Here is a 20336-nt window from a genome sequence, read left to right as displayed (position 1 = left end):
CCTCCTCTCCTCCTCCCCTCCTCCTCCCCTCCTCCTCCCCTCCTCCCCCCTCCTCCCCTCCTCCTCCCCTCCTCCTCCTCCTCTCCTCCCCCGGAGTGTGAGAGTGTACCGCACACACTGACAATGTGTGTGTGAGAGTTTTTCCAGAATTGAGCTGTCACATTTTGACACACTAATCTTCTGCTGTATCCTTCCACCTGCAAACCAACCGGATATAAAGACACACAGTAGAGTCTCTGTTTCGGGTATTCAGACGGTTTGATTTCCTGTTTAAAAACTGTGTTTTATTAGGGAGGGCATAGTTCAGTGGTTAGAACGCTTGACTGCAGACTAATTTGCCTGCTAAAGGAACACATTATTATTATTGATTAGCACAACCGGTCTTTGTTACTTCAAAACCAACATGAAACACTCAATCAGTCGTCAAGGGAACCTCGCAAATCACACGTCTGTTAGATGTTGGATATGACAAATTATATCTTCCTCAAACTGCTGTGGATTGGATGTGAAAAACTAAGATTGGAAGCTTGTTCCTGATTGGATGTGCTCTGTGCAAACAAGATAAGCCCTTGTCTCTGAAACCTGCAGTCTGACTTCAGCTCCCAGGTTGGGCTCCGAGTCTGAGACCAGCCCTCAGAGAAACAAAAATGGAGGCAGAGAGAAAACAACAAAAGGGGAGAATCAACAAAAAGAGGAGATAGAGGACATAGACAGAGAGAGAGAGACAGAGAGAGAGAATTCAGGCACTACTGAATATTGACTATTTCCAATCCAGGCACAGCCTCTAGAATCCAGTTGGAGCCACTTGTCTTCATTATAAATGACTCTGGCTCTTCCCCCAAGGCATGTACAGCAGCCACATGTCTCTCTTCCTCTGGTAGCTCCACCAGCTGGGAGGCTGGGCTCTGTGTTCCCTCAGCCAGAGGGCTGTCCCAGGCTGGGCTCTGTGTTCCCTCAGCCAGAGGGCTGTCCCAGGCTGGGCTCTGTGTTCCCTCAGCCAGAGGGCTGTCCCAGGCTGGGCTCTGTGTTCCCTCAGCCAGAGGGCTGTCCCAGGCTGGGCTCTGTGTTCCCTCAGCCAGAGGGCTGTCCCAGGCTGGGCTCTGTGTTCCCTCAGCCAGAGGGCTGTCCCAGGCTGGGCTCTGTGTTCCCTCAGCCAGAGGGCTGTCCCAGGCTGGGCTCTGTGTTCCCTCAGCCAGAGGGCTGTCCCAGGCTGGGCTCTGTGTTCCCCCAGCCAGAGGGCTGTCCCAGGCTGCAGGCTGGGCTCTGTGTTCCCTCAGCCAGAGGGCTGTCCCAGGCTGGGCTCTGTGTTCCCTCAGCCAGAGGGCTGTCCCAGGCTGGGCTCTGTGTTCCCTCAGCCAGAGGGCTGTCCCAGGCTGGGCTCTGTGTTCCCCCAGCCAGAGGGATGTCCCAGGCTGCAGGCTGGGCTCTGTGTTCCCCCGGCCAGAGGGCTGTCCCAGGCTGGGCTCTGTGTTCCCTCAGCCAGAGGGCTGTCCCAGGCTGGGCTCTGTGTTCCCCCAGCCAGAGGGCTGTCCCAGGCTGCAGGCTGGGCTCTGTGTTCCCTCAGCCAGAGGGCTGTCCCAGGCTGGGCTCTGTGTTCCCTCAGCCAGAGGGCTGTCCCAGGCTGGGCTCTGTGTTCCCTCAGCCAGAGGGCTGTCCCAGGCTGGGCTCTGTGTTCCCCCAGCCAGAGGGATGTCCCAGGCTGCAGGCTGGGCTCTGTGTTCCCCCGGCCAGAGGGCTGTCCCAGGCTGGGCTCTGTGTTCCCTCAGCCAGAGGGCTGTCCCAGGCTGGGCTCTGTGTTCCCTCAGCCAGAGGGCTGTCCCAGGCTGGGCTCTGTGTTCCCCCAGCCAGAGGGCTGTCCCAGGCTGGGGGGGGGGGGGGGGTTCTGCACCGGGTGTTGTCTCTGTCTGTAGTCTGTGAGGGGGTGTGATGGTCTCTCAGATTCTTCCCGAATCGTGAATGTTTGGAGATGGTGTGAGAGAGAGAGAGAGAGAGAGAGAGAGAGAGAGAGAGAGAGAGAGGTGTTTTAAGAGAGCAGCAAGGGCCCCTCTCTCCATCTACCCACATCCTCCCTCCCCCTCTCCCCCTCTCACTCTCTCCCACTCTCCCCCTTCCTCCCTCTCTTGGTGTGTGCATCGTTCTCACTCTCGTTCACCCTTAAGACAAAACAGCGGTCCGAGATGCAAGTCGTAGCGTTGTCAGGGCAACGGATGTAGGAGCCGTCTTGTGGATATCCCAATGGTTCTCTTCCTCATTGTGGCTCCTCCCCTCCTCATGCTCTTCCCCTCCTCATGCTCCTCCCCCTCCTCATGCTCCTCCCCCTCCTCCCCTCCTCATGCTCCTCCCCTCCTCATGCTCCTCCCCCTCCTCCCCCTCCTCATGCTCCTCCCCCTCCTCATGCTCCTCCCCCTCCTCATGCTCCTCCCCTCCTCATGCTCCTCCCCTCCGGGGACACTCTACAGCAGCAGGTCTTTTACCATTTCTCTTTCAGTTTAAACTGCAGGATAGCTGGTGTGTTTGAAACCACATATTCACATTGAATTCCTTTAAATGCTTGTATCCACCACAACATGTAGAAAAAGTATCTGCAGTGAAATTGTAACAGTTGTAACGGTGTTTACTAACCACACAGAAAAGAGACCACATCTCAACTGTCAGGCACGGTCAACAACATGAATCGTGTCTTTAGATCACATCACATCAAATCAACATCTGAATCAAATCAGTATGTGCTGAATTCTCCATGTTCAGAAATAAGATGATTTCAAGAACACACAACTGTTAAGTCAAGAAACACAAGGAGAGTTGAAACATTCATTCCTGGAAGAGATTAGTGCATCAGATTTCTGCGTCTCTACCGAGAGAGATGCACACCACAGTGAAGAAAATAAAAATGTAATTGCTCACATTAACTCAATACGAAACAGCTTTCCAGGGAAATCATTTACTTACATTAGTGATATATTACATCATGTATAAAAAAAAAAGAAGAAAACTAAGACTTCTCAGTATTTGACTAATTTTGCTCACAAATTGTTGTTTTTATCCATGTTCTGTGTCTGACTGGATGTTGCTATGGTAGCTGTTCATGAGCGACTGTATTTGAATCATCAATGATCATCCATGGACAAAGTTCTTTACACACCTACACACTCTCCAACACACACACCTCAACACACACCCTGACACACACCCCACCACACACCCTGACACACACCCCACCACACACCCTGACACACACCCCACCACACACCCTGACACACACCACACCACACACCCTGACACACACCACACCACACACCCTGACACACACCCCACCACACACCCTGACACACACCACACCACACACCCTGACACACACCACACCACACACCCTGACACACACCACACCACACACCCTGACACACACCCCACCACACACCCTGACACACACACACACAGTGCCAGTGCGTACAGTGGCAGATGAGACAAGATGGTGGAGTCCTTTGTGCCCCCCCTGCTCTGCGGGCGGACAGACCCCCTGGGCTGCTCCTCCAAGGTGGAGCAGATCGATGTGCACTCTGTCCCCGGCCTCGTGCTCTCCTGGGACCAGAAGGGACCTTGTGGTGGAGAAGTTCCTGCTGACCTTGTGGTGCAGGATCTTCTCAGCCTGCTTCATGGGTATTGATCCACAGAAAACACTCACAGGGTCTAATAATAGCGCCTGGATGCACAGCACCACTGTGTCTGTGCCGTGGCTGTGGCTGCGGCAGGGGGGTGGTGTATTTTCAAAAGCGACGCTCTGAAGGAGGCTGTGTCGTGTCTGGATTACTGCAGGTGTGGAGCTGGTCTGTGCTATTGGAGAACAATGGGTTATTCAGACAGCCCCATTACACACCAACACACCCCCTGCATCCCCTCCCCCACAACACACACTCCTTCTACAGCTGCCACTTGGCTAACCCCCCCCCCCCATGCTTCCAGCTGTGCAACACCCCCTCGCATCCCCTTACTGAACAACGTCAAGTCTCACAAGTCAGTGTTAGATAGTGGGGCAGGATTATTTAACAGATCATGTGACTCTCTCTCTCCCCACTTATCCGGCATCCATGCGTGTGACGTCAGACTGGATTGATCCCAGTAGAAATGTCCTGGTTGTGTCTTGTCCAGAGGCAGATTACCCTCCTTCACAGAGCAGATCTTTGGATAAGGCATGAATGAACCGTCATTCATGATCCTTACCTGCTTTTTCTTTCTTTCATTTGATTGACTGACGTGTTAAATGATTACTCGTTCTCATCCGTGAATCTCACATCAGATTCTGGTTGCAGATGCACACTGTCATCCACAACACGTTTTTGATTACGTACAGAATTTTTTACTTGGAAGTAATAACCGTAAAAAACATTAATTGACCAATATAATTTCACCCCAGTGAGCACCGTTCCATTTTTAGCCTTGTTAATAAAGATCAAACAGACGAGGCAGTAGAGGAAGAGGCAATAGAGAGGAAGAGGCAGTAGAGGAAGAGGCAGTAGAGGAAGAGGCAGTAGAGGAAGAGGCAGTAGAGGAAGAGGCAGTAGAGGAAGAGGCAATAGAGAGGAAGAGGCAGTAGAGGAAGAGGCAGTAGAGGAAGAGGCAATAGAGAGGAAGAGGCAGTAGAGGAAGAGGCAGTAGAGGAAGAGGCAGTAGAGGAAGAGGCAATAGAGAGGAAGAGGCAGTAGAGGAAGAGGCAGTAGAGGAAGAGGCAGTAGAGGAAGAGGCAGTAGAGGAAGAGGCAGTAGAGGAAGAGGCAGTAGAGGAAGAGGCAATAGAGAGGAAGAGGCAGTAGAGGAAGAGGCAGTAGAGGAAGAGGCAGTAGAGGAAGAGGCAGTAGAGGAAGAGGCAGTAGATGAAGAGGCAGTAGAGGAAGAGGCAGTAGAGGAAGAGGCAGTAGAGGAAGAGGCAATAGAGAGGAAGAGGCAGTAGAGGAAGAGGCAGTAGAGGAAGAGGCAATAGAGAGGAAGAGGCAGTAGAGGAAGAGGCAGTAGAGGAAGAGGCACTATGCCCTGCTGAAGCCCTAGGCCTCTACTGAATTGTTAACTCCATTTTACGACCTCTTAGCAGTCAGTGCCCTCGCCCTGATGGCAGGAGGCCATGGCTCACAGCCCCCGGCCTCCTAGAGGCTGAGGAGAGGCCGGTGGGAAGGCCCAGCCCTGTCCCTCAGAGAAGCACCAGTCCATCACTAATGCAGCAGACCAAGCTGGGACCAGCTCTGCTGCACGTGCACGGTGTCACTTTGACGCAGATTGAATCTGAAGCCCTATAGTGTCACATGACCAAAGACCTCCACCCATGTCATAGTTTCTGCAATCGTACACTTTTTAAAGTTGCCAAGAGTCATCCACATTACACTCCTCCAAACAAGAGGAGAGCTTCGTCTTTCAAACCCACGACAGCACACTGTTCTATCCTGTCCGCTGTGAATGTGAATATGACAGAAGAACGTGCTGTTCTGTGTGGAGCCAGATTTAGAATCAGTCTCATCAGAGTTCTGTCCGCGAAACACTGTGGTCTATTTTTAGACCTATTCACAGCTTGGCTTTTCCCAGAATGAACTGAGGCTTCAGTCGTTCATCCTCAGTCCCCTCAGGAACCCAGAGAGCTGTTCTCCAACACCATGACACGTTTAACAGATTAACAAACCACTCAGGTAGTGATGTGGTTACAATGTCGGGTGGGAGACTGCACGCACAACACTGTTTGATGCACTTAAGATATGTCGTTGATCTTTGCAGCACTGTGACTATGCACTACTGTAATTGAGATGTTATTGTAGCATTGTAGTATTAGTGAACTGTGCCTGGTAGCTGAGATGTGGTTACTTTACAGTGTGTCTGGTAGTTGAGATGTGGTTACTTTACACTGTGTCTGGTAGCTGAGATGTGGTTATTCAGTGATATTTCTCAGTGAAGACAGACCGTTCCTTAACTACCTCAGAACTGGCAGACAACGCACTTCCTTGATCTTATCCTGTACTTTCACTATTTGTACATCGCTTTGTTAAACAGCATCTGCTAAATGAATCTAATGTCAAATGTTATTGAAAAGGGCAAGGTTGAAACTACACATGAGGTTTGGACCTCAGAAAAAAACACTTATTTCTTGAAAAATGTATCTACTCCAAATATTGAAATGTCCCAGAGCTATGCTGATTTCCATCTTTGGTTGAGTAGAACCCAGAGGCTGGGAAACAGGCAGTTCCACTCTCCAGTACTCTCTGAACTGTTGACACATTAGCAGCACCTGTGATGCATCTACCTGTCATGGTAATTAACCACTACAACCCACAGATTGATTAACAGGTGTTTCTTATCCATTGATGCCCTTGGTTAATATTTCTGATGTATTTATGTAGACAGGCTGTAATCCTGGAACTGACACCTGGGTCCCTAACACAGACACATTGAGCAGTACACTGACACATAAATGCAATATACAACACACTTTAATACTACAGTATCAGTCAAAAGTTTGGACACATGGGAAAATGTGTCCAAACTTGACTGCTGCTGTACATTCACAGTGTGTACAGCTCAGTGGTTTGAGCATGTGACTGCAGATCAGGTTCAGATCTCTCTCTGTACGTCTCTTTGAATAACAGCATCTGCAGGATAAACACATCAGCCCGTGTAAGAAAACAGACCAACACTGAACACAGAGAACAGACCAACACCAGAGGCCAGGTTTACAGGCAGGTTGAAAACTCTCAGCTTGCCAGCCACATGCAGGACTCTGAGAGGCCGGGGGATAAGGTAGCACTTACTTTCCATCAGAACACTCATTAGAGCCTTTCCCTGCCTCCTCTCCCTGCCTCCTCTCCCTGCCTCCTCTCCCTGCCTCCTCTCCCTGCCTCCTCTCCCTGCCTCTTCTCTCTGCCTCATCCCCCTGCCTCATCTCCCTGCCTCCTCTCCCTGCCTCCTCTCCCTGCCTCCTCTCCCTGCCTCTTCTCCCTGCCTCCTCTCCCTGCCTCCTCTCTCTGCCTCCTCTCCCTGCCTCCTCTCCCTGCCTCCTCTCTCTGCCTCCTCTCCCTGCCTCCTCTCCCTGCCTCCTCTCCCTGCCTCCTCTCCCTGCCTCTTCTCTCTGCCTCATCCCCCTGCCTCATCCCCCTGCCTCCTCCCCCTACCTCCTCCCCCTGCCTCCTCTCCCTGCCTCCTCCCCCTACCTCCAGGTTCAGGTGGTTCTCTGTGGTTCTGAGGAGAGCAGGCTTCTCTCGTTATGGAACCGATGTGTTGTTTACCTTCCTCAAGCTATGTGGAGCTGTTACCATGTCAACCGCTGGAAGGGCCATCGGAACTTTGAAATGCTGAAGCTTCTTATTGCAGCTTAGTTCTGGAACATGGAATCAACACTGGTCTTCTCTGTAGTGTCACTGTTCATGTTAAAATGTAATGGTTTTTATTAAGTAGATGTGTCTCTTTCCGTTTTTTTGTTCAGTTTGAAAAACGTCACATTGCAGAGAGAAGGTGAAGGAGATGGTGAATGTGAAGAGCTGAAGAAAGAGACTGCTTGGACACACACACACACAAACTCCCTCACACACAGACAAACACACACACATCCACCGACAAACATACACACAAAGACAAACACCAATTCACATACACACACTGACAGCAGGCCCCAGGCTCAGTCAGGCATCATTCAGCATCTCTGTACTGCTGGCTCCCTCAGCCTGCATCAGTGTCACCCGCACACACACACACACACACACACACACAGGAACACAGGAACACAGACACACAGACACACTGACACACACACACAGGAACACAGGAACACAAACACTGACACAATACAGACACATAAACACACTCACACAAAGACAAACCCATGCACACACAGATGCACACACATGTAGCTTATGTGCGGTGCAAATTCAAAGGACTTCCACTTCTGGGATGATTCTCTCTGTGCTTCCATCGCTCTCTCTCTGTGAACGAGCGCCGTCAGGAACCCAGGTGCTATTATCTTCTATTTAGGGTGTTATTTACTCTGTGGCTCAAGAGCTGAAGAACAGTGGAGAGCAGGGGGAGTGTGAGAGAGAAAGGGTGAGAAGGAGGAGAAGAGAGAGAGGGAGGGGGAGAGATAGGGAGGGAGAGAGAGAGAGAGAGAGAGAGAGAGAGAGAGAGAGAGAGAGAGAGATAGAGAGAGAGAGAGAGAGAGAGAGAGAGAGAGAGAGGAAGACGGAAGGAGAGAGATACAGGGAAGGAGGTAGTCACTATGTAAGATTAAAGTAAGAGAGACAGTACCTTGAAAGGATTGAACTTTACTGCCTTCTTTTACTTTATAGGGTGTGTGTGTGTAGGTGTGTGTGCATCCTTGTTTTAATTATTGATAGTGGAAATAGAATCTAATGAAATTTCCAGCTTCTTGAAACTGGAGCTGTTCTTACTTCACTACCTATTTATAAACACACACACACACACAAGCACACACTTAAGGCTTGCCTTTCAGCTCAGAGGAAAAGAACAAATGGCTTGATCTTCTGGCCTCTCTTCCTAACTAAGTTGTCCGTAACTCTGCCCTCAAGGTCAGGTCAAGTCCAGGCCCTTCCTCCTACCCTGCAACAAAGCCTGCTCATGTCCATAACAATCTCTCATATCAATATATATATACACAGGTAGGTATGTGATGCTTTTAGTTCACTGTCTGGTAGCTGAGATGTGGTTACTTTACACTGTGCCTGGTAGCTGAGATGTGGTTACTTTACAATGTGTCTGGTAGCTGAGATGTGGTTACTTTACACTGTGTCTGCTAGCTGAGATGTGGTTACTTTACACTGTGTCTGGTAGCTAAGATGTGGTTACTTTACAATGTGTCTGGTAGCTGAGATGTGGTTACTTTACACTGTGTCTGATAGCTGAGATGTGATTACTTTACACTGTGTCTGGTAGCTGAGATGTGGTTACTTTACACTGTGCCTGGTAGCTGAGATGTGGTTACTTTACACTGTGTCTGGTAGCTGAGATGTGGTTACTTTACACTGTGCCTGGTAGCTGAGATGTTACTTTACACTGTGTCTGGTAGCTGAGATGTGGTTACTTTACACTGTGCCTGGTAGCTGAGATGTGGTTACTTTAAACTGTGTCTGGTAGCTGAGATGTGGTTACTTTACACTGTGCCTGGTAGCTGAGATGTTACTTTACACTGTGTCTGGTAGCTGAGATGTGGTTACTTTACACTGTGCCTGGTAGCTGAGATGTGGTTACTTTACACTGTGCCTGGTAGCTGAGATGTGGTTACTTTACACTGTGTCTGGTAGCTGAGATGTGGTTACTTTACACTGTGTCTGGTCAATTCTGATCTTATACTTTTTATATGCACAGCTTTCTTCGGATGATAGTGTCAGCTAAGTGAATGTCTGTGTGGCACCTCTGCTGTGTCAGTATAGTGACATCACCTGTCAGATCATCATGTGACACTATGACACAAAGACATATTCTCCTCATAGACACACACACACTCTGACACACACATCCAGGTAAAAGGCTGACGTGTATTTGAACTCTCTTGCTCTCTGTCGTATTGGAAGGTGTTTGAACTCTCTTGTTCTCTGTCGTATTGGAAGGTGTTTTGAGGTAGATACCGGCTGTCTGATATGGATGCGTCCTGTGTGAAGGTGTATTCTGTCACCAATACCAGGCTGTTCGATTTGGTTAGACAGAAAACACTGTGCTAATAATCCAGGCCTCTGGCAGGCGCTGGGGTGTGTGTGTGTGTGCGTGTGTGTGTGCGTGTGTGTGTGTGTGTGTGTGTAGAGATTGAACGTTCAGGCAGACATTTGCATCAGCCCCGAGGGATGGTTTGATCTGTGTTTTCTCCACGTCTGTTGTTCCCAATGAAGAGGGGCTGGCACTGGTCTGCTTTTAGACAGGGAGAACGAGGAGAGGGGGGCCTGGAGGAAGAAGAACTCACAACAGTACAGAGAGAGAGAGAGAGAGACAGGGAGGGAGGGAGGGAGACAGGGAGAAAGAGAGAGAGAGAGAGAGAGAGAGAGAGAGAGAGAGACAGGGAGACAGGGAGGGAGGGAGACAGGGAGAGAGAGAGAGAGAGAGAGAGAGAGAGAGAGAGGGAGGGAGGGAGGGAGGGAGGGAGGGAGGGAGGGAGGGGGGGGGGAGGGAGGGAGGGAGGGAGGGAGGGAGGGAGGGAGGGAGGGAGGGAGGGAGGGAGGGAGGGAGGGAGGGAGGGAGGGAGGGAGGGAGGGGGGGGGGGGGAGGGAGGGAGGGAGGGAGGGAGGGAGGGAGGGAGGGAGGGAGGGAGGGAGGGAGGGAGGGAGGGAGGGAGGGAGGGGGGGGGGGGGAGGGAGGGAGGGAGGGAGGGAAAAAGTGTGTCGGTGGTATTTGCATTGTGGTCTTGTTATTTGATTAGCATTTGTGTATCACGTAGGCAACATTAAAGCGAGGGTAATAAGCCGATTCACACAAACGACTGCTATGACAACAGGGGTAGATATGCCAGCAGGCTGGGATACAAACACACGCAACGACTCAGACATGCAAAGCAAGGTCGATGCAGACACACACACACACACGTGCAAACACATCCTATTGTTTGTTTCACTTCTCTGCCATAACACAGCTGTCCGCTAGGCTTTATTGAACATAATACCAACTTCCTATAAATAATAGATTAAAAGGGATATATGGCTTATTTATAGATGCAACACAGTCCTCCTACGATGACAACGTACGGTCCCCTTTGTACATATTGACTGTGTGTGTGTTTAAGTCTGTGATGTAGCCGTGGTTATAGGCTTGTGCCTGGGTATCGCAGCATAGCAGCATGAAATCAACAGTTAGCGCTTGGTCCTGTCGCTAACAGTTTAGCAGTTTCTCTGTGTGGCTCAGCCTTGTACGGAGGCTGGGGAGGGTCAGGCTTGTACGGAGGCTGGGGAGGGTCAGCCTTGTACGGAGGCTGGGGAGGGTCAGCCTTGTACGGAGGCTGGGGAGGGTCAGCCTTGTATGGAGGCTGGGGAGGGTCAGCCTTGTACGTAGGCTGGGGAGGGTCAGCCTTGTACGGAGGCTGGGGAGGGTCAGGCTTGTACGGAGGCTGGGGAGGGTCAGGCTTGTACGGAGGCTGGGGAGGGTCAGCCTTGTACGGAGGCTGGGGAGGGTCAGCCTTGTACGGAGGCTGGGGAGGGTCAGGCTTGTACGGAGGCTGGGGAGGGTCAGCCTTGTACGGAGGCTGGGGAGGGTCAGGCTTGTACGGAGGCTGGGGAGGGTCAGCCTTGTACGGAGGCTGGGGAGGGTCAGGCTTGTACGGAGGCTGGGGAGGGTCAGCCTTGTACGGAGGCTGGGGAGGGTCAGGCTTGTACGGAGGCTGGGGAGGGTCAGCCTTGTACGGAGGCTGGGGAGGGTCAGCAAGTCTTTGTTCTCCTCATTTGGTAAAACACACCTCTGTGTTGTTTCATTCCCAGTGAGATAAAGCCCTCTCTTCTGGTGTCAGTATAAGGAGAGGAAAGGGCTTCCTGTCGGGTGACCTCACAATGGCATGATTTCCTGTGAAACATGACTCTGTTTAACATGGTTGACACTGACGTAGTGCTGGAGCGGGGGGGATGGTTCTCCTAGCAGATTCAGGAGCAGCACACAGCCTCACCACAGCCTCAGCCTCCAGCCTCAGCTTCCAGCCTCAGCTTCCAGCCTCAGCCTCCAGCCTCACCACAGCCTCAGCCTCACCACAGCCTCACCACAGCCTCACCACAGCCTCAGCCTCCAGCCTCAGCTTCCAGCCTCAGCTTCCAGCCTCAGCCTCCAGCCTCACCACAGCCTCAGCCTCACCACAGCCTCACCACAGCCTCAGCCTCCAGCCTCACCACAGCCTCAGCCTCCAGCCTCACCACAGCCTCAGCTTCCAGCCTCACCACAGCCTCACCATAGCCTCAGCCCCCAGCCTCACCACAGCCTCACCACAGCCTCACCACAGCCTCAGCCTCCAGCCTCAGCCTCCAGCCTCCAGCCTCACCACAGCCTCAGCCTCCAGCCTCAGCTTCCAGCCTCAGCCTCCAGCCTCACCACAGCCTCAGCCTCACCACAGCCTCACCACAGCCTCACCACAGCCTCAGCCTCCAGCCTCAGCTTCCAGCCTCAGCTTCCAGCCTCAGCCTCCAGCCTCACCACAGCCTCAGCCTCACCACAGCCTCACCACAGCCTCAGCCTCCATCCTCACCACAGCCTCAGCTTCCAGCCTCACCACAGCCTCACCACAGCCTCAGCCCCCAGCCTCACCACAGCCTCAGCCCCCAGCCTCACCACAGCCTCACCACAGCCTCAGCCTCCAGCCTCAGCCTCCAGCCTCACCACAGCCTCAGCCTCCAGCCTCACCACAGCCTCAGCCTCCAGCCTCACCACAGCCTCACCACAGCCTCAGCCTCCAGCCTCAGCCTCCAGCCTCACCACAGCCTCAGCCTCCAGCCTCACCACAGCCTCAGCCCCCAGCCTCACCAGAGCCTCAGCCCCCAGCCTCACCACAGCTTCACCGCAGCCTCAGCCCCCAGCCTCACCACAGCCTCACCACAGCCTCAGCCTCCAGCCTCACCACAGCCTCAGCCTCCAGCCTCACCACTGCCTCACCACAGCCTCACCACAGTTTACCACAGCCTCACCACAGCTCACCACAGCCTCAGCCTCCAGCCTCACCACAGCCTCAGCCTCCAGCCTCACCACAGCTCACCACAGCTCACCACAGCCTCAGCCTCCAGCCTCACCACAGCCTCACCACAGCCTCAGCCTCCAGCCTCACCACAGCTTCACCACAGCCTCACCACCCAGCCTCACTATGGAGCCACTTGCTGTTCCCGCTGTTGTTCGGCTTGTTGCTGAGGTGTGATAGTGTGTGTAGGTGTTTGTGCATTCATGCGAAGGTGCCTGTTTGTTAGTGTGTGCACTTGGGTTTGTGTGTGTGTGGGGGTATGTGAAGGATCTGGTGCATGTGTGTGAGTGTGTGTGTGCGTGTGTGTCCTCTCAGAAATGTGTGCTGGCAGGTAGTGTTGTGGACTCGTGTTTGTGGAGGAGCTATAAATAGAAGGCGGATGACTTTGAAGGAGAGAGAGAGGGAGAGAGAGAGAGAGAGAGAGAGAGAGAGAGACAGAGAGAGAGAGAGAGAGAGAGAGAGAGAGAGAGAGAGAGAGAGAGAGAGAGAGAGAGAGAAAGAGAGACAGAGAGAGACAGAGAGAGAGAGACAGAGAGAGACAGAGAGAGACAGAGAGAGAGAGAGAGAGAGAGAGAGAGAGAGAGAGAGAGAGAGAGAGAGAGAGAGAGATAAGGATCTTCTATATATAAAACATGAGCCTGGCATCACAGGCACATTAACGACATGTCCTCTCCGCCGTGTGGACTAGGAGAGATGTGTGTCCTGCACACACAAATCATTCCTGGACTTCCACTCTCCGGCCAAACTAGATCTGCTCACTTGCCCACAAGCAAAATCAATAATGTCCGATAAGAAATGCAAACAATGTATATGTTTAGACACGTTTTTTTTTTACCGGCTTAGATATGTATTCCTGGTGTTTTCTGTCATTGTTTATAAAAACTTCACCTTAGTGCCTTTTTATGAGCATTAAAATCTATTTTTAAGGATGATTTAAACTCCCTGAAGGCTTCAATTTGATGAATCTGAATCATTAACATGTTAATAGGGCAACAGAGGAAACTGCAGGCTATCTAAACCTCCTACTCGGATGGAATGGATTCAAATAGGGATTCAGATGATGCCAATGAATCAAATTGCCGTAATAGGCACTAAATGGAGCAAAACAAAATCATGACGGATGTTATTACTGGGATTACCACTATCTTCTCCTCAGCCATGGCACAGTGTTGTGCTGATAATGAATAGTGCTGGAAAAGACACTCTCATTAGCTACATTATGGATTATATAATTATGTCTGGGAAATGTAATGTTTCTCATTTGTACTTTGATCAATGAAATGGCTTGCGGGACAGTATATCGACCCCTTCACATACACACACACACACACACACACAGGCACACAAAAAGGCACACTCACACACAGTTCCATTAGTTGACACATGCAAATCCAGGAGCAATCACCCAAAATTTAATCCACACATGAAAGCACTTATCCAAAACACAATTATCAATGTTTCTAGTCCGCCACTTAAGGAGAGCTTTAAATAACTGTCTCTCCTTCTCCCTGACTCAGACTGGGAGTCCAGGTCTGTCATGAGTACAATAACGTCTTGTTTTTGTTTATTAATGAAATATTCTCTTACTTATGAAACATGTTTTTGCGTGTGAGAGTCATCAGGAGAAAGCAGAAGAACATCGAAGGATCGTTATAAAAACCAAACCCTTTGACCTTTACTGTGTTCCTCTCCAGCTTCCCCCTCACACACACTCTCTGTGTTCCAACCAAACATCACTTGAATGTCAAAGTCTGTGAAGTTGTGTTGAGAACCCAAACCCACGTGTCACTTCCTCCCCTAAGGCTCGGACTTCCTATGCATCACACACATCATCCCGGTGAAGAACGAGGAGGGCGTGGTCATGATGTTCATCCTCAACTTTGATTCCATCCTGGAGGAGGGTAGCAGGGACTCTCTGGAGAGACTCAACCACAGGTCTCCTGACAAACCTGACGTCCGTGAGTACAGCAGCCCAGCCCCACTCCCTTGAGCTTTCATTTGACCCTTACATTCCTAGAATATAGATCTAATCTTCTCTCTCTATATAAATACACACTATATGCCTACATATATAATCTGTGGTGGCTGGTAGTCTTTGAAATAGGGGAATTTAGCCTCCAAAAATTGAGGTAAATATATTTTCCGAGGGCAATAAATTATAGGCAAAACAAATTGACCCAAAACAGAGCCCCAATTTTTGGAGCCCCAAAAATTGTAGCCCCAAAGAAGTTGAACCGACTTTTTTTAAATTGCTAAATACATTTGAACCAAAAAAGTTTACCCCAAAATTTAGAGCTGAAAGAATTTGAGCAGGAACACATTTTCGAGGCCCATCATGGGCCTCTCCACCTCATGACCCAGGCCAGCCCTGTGGTGGGCTCCAGACCCAGGCCAGCCCTGTGGTGGGCTCCAGACCCAGGCCAGCCCTGTGGTGGGCTCCAGACCCAGGCCAGCCCTGTGGTGGGCTCCAGACCCAGGCCAGCCCTGTGGTGGGCTCCAGACCCAGGCCAGCCCTGTGGTGGGCTCCAGACCCAGGCCAGCCCTGTGGTGGGCTCCAGACCCAGGCCAGCCCTGTGGTGGGCTCCAGACCCAGGCCAGCCCTGTGGTGGGCTCCAGACCCAGGCCAGCCCTGTGGTGGGCTCCAGACCCAGGCCAGCCCTGTGGTGGGCTCCAGACCCAGGCCAGCCCTGTGGTGGGCTCCAGACCCAGGCCAGCCCTGTGGTGGGCTCCAGACCCAGGCCAGCCCTGTGGTGGGCTCCAGACCCAGGCCAGCCCTGTGGTGGGCTCCAGACACAGGCCAGCCCCCCTGCACTCCCCCTGCTCTGGAGGCCTGTAGTACCTCCCAGTGGAGCCAGAGATTCTGCTGCTGTGTCTCTGCTGTGTCTCTCTGCTGTGTCTCTCTGCTGTGTGTCTCTGCTGTGTCTCTCTGCTGTGTGTCTCTCTGCTGTGTGTCTGCTGTGTGTCTCTGCTGTGTGTCTCTGCTGTGTGTCTCTGCTGTGTGTCTCTGCTGTGTGTCTCTGCTGTGTGTCTCTCTGCTGTGTGTCTCTGCTGTGTGTCTCTGCTGTGTGTCTCTGCTGTGTGTCTCTGCTGTGTGTCTCTGCTGTGTGTCTCTCTGCTGTGTGTCTCTGCTGTGTGTCTCTGCTGTGTGTCTCTGCTGTGTGTCTCTGCTGTGTGTCTCTCTGCTGTGTCTCTCTGCTGTGTGTCTCTGCTGTGTCTCTCTGCTGTGTGTCTCTGCTGTGTGTCTCTCTGCTGTGTCTCTCTGCTGTGTGTCTCTCTGCTGTGTCTCTCTGCTGTGTCTCTCTGCTGTGTGTCTCTGCTGTGTGTCTCTGCTGTGTGTCTCTGCTGTGTCTCTCTGCTGTGTGTCTCTGCTGTGTGTCTCTGCTGTGTGTCTCTGCTGTGTGTCTCTGCTGTGTCTCTGCTGTGTGTCTCTGCTGTGTCTCTCTGCTGTGTGTCTCTGCTGTGTGTCTCTGCTGTGTCTCTGCTGTGTGTCTCTGCTGTGTGTCTCTGCTGTGTGTCTCTCTGCTGTGTCTCTCTGCTGTGTCTCTCTGCTGTGTGTCTGTGCTGTGTCTCTCTGCTGTGTGTCTCTCTGCTGTGTGTCTCTGCTGTGTGTCTCTGCTGTGTCTCTCTGCTGTGTGTCTCTGCTGTGTGTCTCTGCTGTGTGTCTCTGCTGTGTCTCTCTGCTGTGTGTCTCTGCTGTGTGTCTCTGCTGTGTGTCTCTGCTGTGTCTCTCTGCTGTGTGTCTCTGCTGTGTGTCTCTGCTGTGTCTCTCTGCTGTGTGTCTCTGCTGTGTGTCTCTCTGCTGTGTGTCTCTGCTGTGTGTCTCTGCTGCTGAGTTGGACAGTTAACACGGCCCCTCCAGAACACCAGAGGTCATTCTCTAGATCGGCGTAATTGGACGGGAGAACCTGTGTGTGTGAGATGTGTGTGTGTGTATTGCTCTGTGTGTGTCTCTGTGTGTGTGTGTGTCTCCCTCTGTGTCAGTGTGGTGTGTGTTTCTCTAAATGTCTCTCTCTTTGTCTGAGTGTGTGTGTGTGTGTGTCTGTGTGTCTGTGTGTGTGTGTGTGTGTGTGTGTACTGACACGGCTCTCTCTCCTCCTCCAGTCTCAGAGGAGCGTGGGCCACTACAGGGCAGCACTATAGTGAAACGGCGGAGCATGAATAAAAGACTAGCCAGGCTTATCTGAATATCTTAGCAGCAGCCTTTGTGAATACAACTGTCAGAAATACTTATTTACAAGGCTGAGTCTTGCTCTAATGCACTGCCCTCGCTCTCCACCCTGCACTGTGTGTCTCGGAAGACACAGCTCCAAAGACACGTTTAGCATTCCAAGATTTTTACTTTATTGATTGATTGATTGATTTTTTTCTAATCTCATTCCTCAGCAGTTCAGGCCTGTCCGACTGTGCTCTGCAGCGTAGCGGTCGTGCCTGAACCTTGCAGCATGTAGATGACGTCCAGAGCGGTTTGTTACGTTCCGTTCCATCTGCTCTGAGAATTCTAGAACTCTTAGTTCCTATTTCTGAACTGCTAGTGAGGAGAGGGGAGAGGTAGAGAGAGAGAGAGAGAGAGAGAGAGAGAGAGAGAGAGAGAGAGAGAGAGAGAGTGGTAGAGAGCCCTTCACCATCAGCAGAAACACAACGATAAGAAATTGTTTGTCCCCCTGCTTTTTACTTTATTCTTTTTCTTTCTTTCTGCATCGGCAGTTTCTTCTCCCATCGTCAGCCTATCAGTAGCTGCCTCTCATTCCATCCATTTCTGCCCAGACTGAGGGAATTTGATGGTTACTGTAATTAGTATTCAATTCCAATATTACTATCTGGTATCGTAGCAACAGGGACCCGGTGTGCATTCGCTGGCTGTATAATCTGCTGGCGAGTGGTGGAGAAAGTGCCACCAGAGACAACTGCCTGCGCACACACACACACACACACACACTCACACACACACACACACACACACACACACTCACACACACTCACAAACAGACATACATTCCCACCCTCACCCACACACACTTTAACTAGCCCTGTAAGAAGCCAAAACCCAAACCTTTTAAAAATAGTTCCTGTGATTGCTCTCTGCTCCAGCATTTGACACATTTCCAAGAAGCATGGTAGGATGGCGAACCAATTAGCAGCTCTGTAGCTGCTGGGATAGCTCTTTCAGAGGGGCTTGATTAGACACACAGCTTACAGGAGGGATGAATGACTCTGAGCTGCATTCATGTTTCTCTCAGTCTGGGTGGTTTCGGCTCTGGAGGAGAAGCCACGCCCACTAACTCCTCTCCCAGATGTGATTGGTTCTGCTTGTTGGTACATTCATACAGGCGATAATGATTTAATGATGTAATGATACTGATTTACAGCATCTCCACACATCCGACCCAGACAGGCCGGTATGTTTATCATTCTGATCTCAGCTCTGTAGTGCTGAGAGACATTCAGCTCTGTAGTGCTGAGAGACATTCAGCTCTCTAGTGCTGAGAGACATTCAGCTCTCTAGTGCTGTCGAGGAAAACGCACTTCACATCGTCATGTTAGCATCCTTGACCGGTATGACTTGTCCAGACCAGTCGTTGACTTGACATTACCCCAAGAACCACCCTTCTATTCATCTTGTCCTTCTAGTATGCACAATTTGTATGTCGCCTTGGGAGAAACGCATCTGCTAAATGATTTAAGTGTAAACTATGCACACGGATTGTCGGTCTTTGTCCCTGGCTGGTGTCTGTCCTCACCCGTCTGCTGTGTGAGGGGGGATCCTCTCGGTCCGCTGACCCTAGACACAGCACGTTACGCTGGCTAAAATTAGTTTTGTCTCTCGTCAATGTCAGTGCAGGAAAATGTGCTGTGACAGAAATAATGTAGCAGTGCTCCTGCAGAGATGTTTGAAGCGCCTGTTCAACCCCTTTTGTCGTGTCTTCAACAGCTAAACCTCACAGCTTCTCTAACCGCATCCTCTCTCTCTACCTCATCATTTCACTCATTCACTCACAGGATGAATGTGTCCTACTGTTTGTGTGTGCATGTGATCTGTATGTGTATGTGATCTGTGTGAGTGTGTGTGTGTGTGTGTGTGTGTGTGACTGTGTGTGTGTGTGTATGTGATCTGTGTGTGTTTGAGTGTGTGTGTGTGTATGTGATCTGTGTGTGAGTGTGTGTGTGTGTGTGTGTGTGTGTGTGTGTATGTGTATGTGATCTGTGTGTGTGTGTGACTGTGTGTGTGTGTGTGTGTGACTGTGTGTGTGTGTGTGTATGTGTATGTGATCTGTGTGTGTATGTGATCTGTGTGTGTGTGTGAGTGTGTGTGTGTGTGTGTGTGTGTGTATACCCCCTCATGAGGATCACTCCACAGCTACAGTGACTCTGTGAGCTTGACATCCTCATCCATCTGTCCTCCTCCAGTGTCTTCCTGGGACAGTGCTTTCAGCCACTGGATGTCCACTCAATAATTGACGTTAGATGAGGACTGATGACTTGCCGTTGGAACGAGGGACATATATTTCCATCTCTGTCGTGTATTAAAATAACTCTGGCCTGGCGTGTGTTTTAACAGCGTACACGCTAAACGCCCGACACCGAGGAGAAAGCTGAGGGGAAACTGAAAGCTGTTTTTATTACAAACACAGTATGAGGTGATGAAACAAGGTTAGCACAGGCTACGCCAGTCAGAATGTTCCCAGAGAAACACAGGGAAGATCCTGGTGATGCCTTTGTGAATCACCTGTCTCAGCTCATGAAGACATATTCATGTGCCACGAAGAGGATTGACAGAATAACCTGCCTGTCCAGAAATATGCTAGCAGTGTTTCTGTTCAGACTACCTCAGTGTTTCTGTTCAGACTACCTCGGTGTTTCTGTTCAGACTACCTCGGTGTTTCTGTTCAGACTACCTCGGTGTTTCTGTTCAGACTACCTCGGTGTTTCTGTTCAGACTACCCCAGTATTTATGTTCAGACTACCTCAGTGCTATTTCTGAAAACACTCCTTAGCACTCTGTAATAAACAGGACAACATTGACAAACAGTGATTGCAACCGGATCAACTCTCTCTGTTTATGTCTTTCTCTCTCTCCCCCTCCCTATGCCCTTGTTTCTTCCTCTATATCCCCCCTCGCTGCCTCTCTCTCTCTCTCTCTCTCTCTCTCTCTCTCTCTCTCTCTCTCTCTCTCTCCCCCAGGGAAGGGCCGTTTCTTCCGGTTTCGCTTCCCCTCCCTGCACCTCCTGGGCGTCAGCAAGCAGTCTCTCCCCCAGGAGGACCCGGATGCCGTCACCATCGACTCCCCCCGCCACAGCGACGAGTCCGTGCTCACGCGTGACTACCAGCTGCCCACCCGTGAGAGTGGCAGCCCCTCCTACGCCAACGACACCCGCGCCCTCATCGCCCCCAGCCACTGCTCCACCCCCCTCTCTGGCCCCCTGGACCACTCCTCCCCCAAGGCACCCTGGGACAGGCTGTACCCTGCTCCCGCGCCCCCCCAGCCCCCGGCCTCCCCCGGCCTCACCCCTGCGGCCTCCAGGGAGAGCCTGGGGAGTGTGCGGAGGGCATCCTCCACCCAGGACATGGAGGCCCTGGGCTCCCACTCCAGGATGCTCTTCAGGGACCGCCACGCCAGTGAAGGTAGCCAGCTCTTCACCACGTAACACACACAGACCACATAACCCTCC

The 20336-nt window shown here is 51.4% G+C and overlaps 1 protein-coding gene across 4 annotated transcripts in view; it reads left to right on the top strand.

Annotated features, from left to right (window-relative positions):
- The window catches only part of kcnh7a (potassium channel, voltage gated eag related subfamily H, member 7a), a 53238-nt gene that overhangs the window by 6446 nt on the left and 26456 nt on the right, over nucleotides 1-20336 (top strand). For all 4 annotated transcript variants that reach the window (XM_084667464.1, XM_084667465.1, XM_084667467.1 and 1 more), the window contains exons 3-4: nucleotides 14472-14627; nucleotides 19849-20289. In XM_084667464.1, coding sequence (XP_084523590.1) covers nucleotides 14472-14627; nucleotides 19849-20289 — 597 coding nt within the window. The remainder of the gene's footprint in view (nucleotides 1-14471; nucleotides 14628-19848; nucleotides 20290-20336) is intronic.

The sequence above is a fragment of the Hypomesus nipponensis genome, chromosome 12 (assembly GCF_054491055.1).
Source record: "Hypomesus nipponensis isolate SF chromosome 12, ASM5449105v1, whole genome shotgun sequence".
Classification (NCBI taxonomy): domain Eukaryota; kingdom Metazoa; phylum Chordata; class Actinopteri; order Osmeriformes; family Osmeridae; genus Hypomesus; species Hypomesus nipponensis.
This window is presented reverse-complemented; position numbering and strand designations above follow the sequence as displayed.